This window comes from Drosophila albomicans, unplaced genomic scaffold, assembly GCF_009650485.2.
Source record: "Drosophila albomicans strain 15112-1751.03 unplaced genomic scaffold, ASM965048v2 utg000108l_pilon, whole genome shotgun sequence".
NCBI lineage: Eukaryota > Metazoa > Arthropoda > Insecta > Diptera > Drosophilidae > Drosophila > Drosophila albomicans.
This window is the reverse complement of record NW_026263515.1, coordinates 118,096-123,513: the sequence shown is the minus strand read 5'-3', so window position 1 is coordinate 123,513 and position 5,418 is coordinate 118,096. Positions and strand designations below refer to the sequence as shown.

Below are 5,418 nucleotides of genomic sequence, written 5' to 3'. Positions count from 1 at the left end.
CTAATTTTTTTGGTGCAGTGGAATCAGCCATTTTGGCCGTTAAATTTCAAATTCGAATAAACAAGTTGGGAACACTGCCTTCCTCGGCGATTCTCAAGTGGTGTACCTAAGTATCTACTTGTGTCAAGTGAAGATTTTTTTTGGGGGTTTGTGATTTTTGGCAGTTAAGTTTCAAATTTGAATTTAATTGAAGATTGGCAACGCCCTTCTCATCGATTCTAAAGTTATGTACCTAAGCATCTTATTCAAGGGAAAAATATTTTTTTTTTTATAATGGGCTTTTGATGTTATGGTCACACAGTGAGCAATTTCCATCGTATTCTACATATGCGGACTTGATTTAATTAAATAAAATAAAATCATAGCTATCAATTTCAAATTGTAGTGTTTTGAATCATTTATTGTAATTATAATATTTGTAAATTTCATTAATGAAAAGTATCACATTATGGAATCCAGGATCGGTCCAACGGTTTCAAATGCAGTCGCACCATACCCCAGTCGACGTTTTCCGGTTCTAAAGGCTTAAAAGAAATCCTCAGATTTGGATGCTTGAAGTGACGCTGTATCTGTAAGAATAATGAAATGAATACTTAAGAGTAGAAGACTTTCTGCACAACACTCACCAGCTTTTCGTTTTCATCTGTGTTGTGGCAATACAATGCTAAGGGCTGAGAACGATTCTTCAGTGTCGCCTCCACGAGACACCGGCTAAATTCAACACCGGTCCAGTGATGCCAATATTTTTTCGAAAAAAACGGACAGATTGAGAAAAAAAAAAACAGGAAAAATAGGTATCTTGACATGATTGGCTCAAGACCAATCCATGGCATTTATTTGCTTATATTTATTGTTTGCTTAGCTTCCGTCGTCGACGACTGTTTGACAATTGTTGTGACCGTCATGTGACGTCTGTAAATCGCACAGAGCATTTCGTATTCATCACGAAAGTTCTCCTTGCGATACGGTTTTGGAAATGCGGCCGCAAAGCGTTGCATTAGCTGCTTTGCCTTGTTTCGCACTATCTCCACAACCATTTGATTTTTCGACTCAGGCTTGACAAAGCAACACAACTTCCCAATGGCCTCCTGAGAACGATTCTTCAGTGTCGCCTCCACGAGACACCGGCTAAATTCAAAGAATTCATTGTGCAGCTTTATGCCTGATATATTCAGGATCTTTAGCGATGGACAGCTGGCTACTACTTGCCACAGCTTTGCCTCATTCAACATCACCCGATGGCCGATAATATCCAGTCGCTGCAAGTGTCTTAAATCCGTAATCAGTTTGTGTAGTTTATCGGCTGTGAAACAATTTTCTTCCAACAATGTCAATTGGTGCAAGTGGCTCAGTTTGCATAAGGTGGTCATGCGGTATTGCCATATGCGATCGTGAAATGTAATCTTATGTATGTCGCTGCCACGCTTCTCCAGCAGCATGCGCAAAATGTCATCGCGAAAATCCGCATAATAAGAATAGGACGCCCACTGGCAGTGAGCTCGCAGCTCGACTGTAACTCACCACTATTCGGCGTTTTCTGCTCTGGAGTGACACTGTCACAAGTTTTTTGTTGTCGTGTGCTGCAGCCACCATTCTGATTTATATTAGGCTCCAAAGTGCTGAAACCCAATTGAGGCGTCTAAATAAATTTTGAAATTTAAATAAAATTCTGATGACCGTAGTTTAATATGCTGCTTACCCGAACGCAGGGACTCATTGCCTGATCGTCGTCATTGCATGACTCGTCTTTGTCGATGGTCAATTTGATGCTGCAGTTCAATTCCTGCGACTGTTTGCCGGAGTTTAGTGCAGGTGGTGGTGTGCACGCCTGCGCATTTAATGCACTTGTGTGTCCGTAGGCTTGGCAACAGTGGCACTGTGCAGGGTCGCGGGGCTTACAATGCTTCTCGACCACTACTGCTTGGGTTTCCCAGTTCTTTAATCTTTAGGATTTGCTCATGGCTGCCGTCCGCATTGGTGTCAATCTCCACCTTAAACATGTTTAGTGGATTTTGCGATATACGGTGTTTGATTACTCGTATATATCGAGTATTGAAGTCAGCCTCTAGAAGCTTGGTTGTCAGCCAGTCACACGGAGTGCTCTGGTGTAGTTGCCGAATGATAATACGGAACCCCCTTTCGCTGCGCAATTGGTGCGTATGGTGTTGTATACCGTCTTCGTCAAGTATATTTAGTGCAGCTTTATATGTTGATATATCTTTGCAGATAATGCGGAGTCCGCTATCTGCAGTTGATCTTTTTTTTTAAATTACCTATTCGTATTTTTTTTGAAATTTGTCTAGCAGGGGCATGATTGCTGGGACAAATGGTAATATCAGTGGTTGGAATTTTATGATCTATTTGTTGCTGAACTGGAAAAGCGTTGAGCTGTTGTTGTTGTTGTTTCTCGTCACATTGTGTTTGTTGCGTGTACAGCTCAATATGTCATGTTGCGAAATTGCTTTTAAGGATTGGTGTTTTAATTTGTGGGAAATCCATCCACTCGACTGTAGCTTTCTAACTTGTTTTATTTATATTTTCATATCTTGGCGCACCTAATTTTTTTGGTGCAGTGGAATCAGCCATTTTGGCCGTTAAATTTCAAATTCGAATAAACAAGTTGGGAACACTGCCTTCCTCGGCGATTCTCAAGTGGTGTACCTAAGTATCTACTTGTGTCAAGTGAAGATTTTTTTTTGGGGGTTTGTGATTTTTGGCAGTTAAGTTTCAAATTTTGAATTTAATTGAAGATTGGCAACGCCCTTCTCATCGATTCTAAAGTTATGTACCTAAGCATCTTATTCAAGGAAAAATATTTTTTTTTTTATAATGGGCTTTTGATGTTATGGTCACACAGTGAGCAATTTCCATCGTATTCTACATATGCGGACTTGATTTAATTAAATAAAATAAAATCATAGCTATCAATTTCAAATTGTAGTGTTTTGAATCATTTATTGTAATTATAATATTTGTAAATTTCATTAATGAAAAGTATCACATTATGGAATCCAGGATCGGTCCAACGGTTTCAAATGCAGTCGCACCATACCCCAGTCGACGTTTTCCGGTTCTAAAGGCTTAAAAGAAATCCTCAGATTTGGATGCTTGAAGTGACGCTGTATCTGTAAGAATAATGAAATGAATACTTAAGAGTAGAAGACTTTCTGCACACAACACTCACCAGCTTTTCGTTTTCATCTGTGTTGTGGCAATACAATGCTAAGGGCTGAGAACGATTCTTCAGTGTCGCCTCCACGAGACACCGGCTAAATTCAACACCGGTCCAGTGATGCCAATATTTTTTTCGAAAAAAAAACGGACAGATTGAGAAAAAAAAAACAGGAAAAATAGGTATCTTGACATGATTGGCTCAAGACCAATCCATGGCATTTATTTGCTTATATTTATTGTTTGCTTAGCTTCCGTCGTCGACGACTGTTTGACAATTGTTGTGACCGTCATGTGACGTCTGTAAATCGCACAGAGCATTTCGTATTCATCACGAAAGTTCTCCTTGCGATACGGTTTTGGAAATGCGGCCGCAAAGCGTTGCATTAGCTGCTTTGCCTTGTTTCGCACTATCTCCACAACCATTTGATTTTTCGACTCAGGCTTGACAAAGCAACACAACTTCCCAATGGCCTCCTGAGAACGATTCTTCAGTGTCGCCTCCACGAGACACCGGCTAAATTCAAAGAATTCATTGTGCAGCTTTATGCCTGATATATTCAGGATCTTTAGCGATGGACAGCTGGCTACTACTTGCCACAGCTTTGCCTCATTCAACATCACCCGATGGCCGATAATATCCAGTCGCTGCAAGTGTCTTAAATCCGTAATCAGTTTGTGTAGTTTATCGGCTGTGAAACAATTTTCTTCCAACAATGTCAATTGGTGCAAGTGGCTCAGTTTGCATAAGGTGGTCATGCGGTATTGCCATATGCGATCGTGAAATGTAATCTTATGTATGTCGCTGCCACGCTTCTCCAGCAGCATGCGCAAAATGTCATCGCGAAAATCCGCATAATAAGAATAGGACGCCCACTGGCAGTGAGCTCGCAGCTCGACTGTAACTCACCACTATTCGGCGTTTTTCTGCTCTGGAGTGACACTGTCACAAGTTTTTTTGTTGTCGTGTGCTGCAGCCACCATTCTGATTTATATTAGGCTCCAAAGTGCTGAAACCCAATTGAGGCGTCTAAAATAAATTTTGAAATTTAAATAAAATTCTGATGACCGTAGTTTAATATGCTGCTTACCCGAACGCAGGGACTCATTGCCTGATCGTCGTCATTGCATGACTCGTCTTTGTCGATGGTCAATTTGATGCTGCAGTTCAATTCCTGCGACTGTTTGCCGGAGTTTAGTGCAGGTGGTGGTGTGCACGCCTGCGCATTTAATGCACTTGTGTGTCCGTAGGCTTGGCAACAGTGGCACTGTGCAGGGTCGCGGGGCTTACAATGCTTCTCGACCACTACTGCTTGGTTTCCCAGTTCTTTAATCTTTAGGATTTGCTCATGGCTGCCGTCCGCATTGGTGTCAATCTCCACCTTAAACATGTTTAGTGGATTTTGCGATATACGGTGTTTGATTACTTGTATATATCGAGTATTGAAGTCAGCCTCTAGAAGCTTGGTTGTCAGCCAGTCACACGGAGTGCTCTGGTGTAGTTGCCGAATGATAATACGGAACCCCCTTTCGCTGCGCAATTGGTGCGTATGGTGTTGTATACCGTCTTCGTCAAGTATATTTAGTGCAGCTTTATATGTTGATATATCTTTGCAGATAATGCGGAGTCCGCTATCTGCAGTTGATCTTTTTTTTTTTAAATTACCTATTCGTATTTTTTGAAATTTGTCTAGCAGGGGCATGATTGCTGGGACAAATGGTAATATCAGTGGTTGGAATTTTATGATCTATTTGTTGCTGAACTGGAAAAGCGTTGAGCTGTTGTTGTTGTTGTTTCTCGTCACATTGTGTTTGTTGCGTGTACAGCTCAATGTCATGTTGCGAAATTGCTTTTAAGGATTGGTGTTTTAATTTGTGGGAAATCCATCCACTCGACTGTAGCTTTCTAACTTGTTTTATTTATATTTTCATATCTTGGCGCACCTAATTTTTTTGGTGCAGTGGAATCAGCCATTTTGGCCGTTAAATTTCAAATTCGAATAAACAAGTTGGGAACACTGCCTTCCTCGGCGATTCTCAAGTGGTGTACCTAAGTATCTACTTGTGTCAAGTGAAGATTTTTTTTGGGGGTTTGTGATTTTTGGCAGTTAAGTTTCAAATTTGAATTTAATTGAAGATTGGCAACGCCCTTCTCATCGATTCTAAAGTTATGTACCTAAGCATCTTATTCAAGGAAAAATATTTTTTTTTTTTTATAATGGGCTTTTGATGTTATGGTCACACAGT

At 40.6% G+C, this 5,418-nt stretch overlaps 1 protein-coding gene across 1 annotated transcript; it reads right to left on the bottom strand.

Annotated features, from left to right (window-relative positions):
• Positions 1–392: 392 nt before the first annotated feature.
• LOC117563495 (uncharacterized) lies at positions 393–806 on the bottom strand. Its single transcript, XM_034241859.2, has 2 exons — positions 627–806; positions 393–569 (listed from the first exon to the last, which is right to left on the bottom strand). Exons 1-2 carry the CDS (start codon positions 804–806, stop codon positions 447–449), a joined length of 303 nt encoding a protein of 100 aa, XP_034097750.1. The 3' UTR covers positions 393–446.
• Positions 807–5,418: the final 4,612 nt, after the last annotated feature.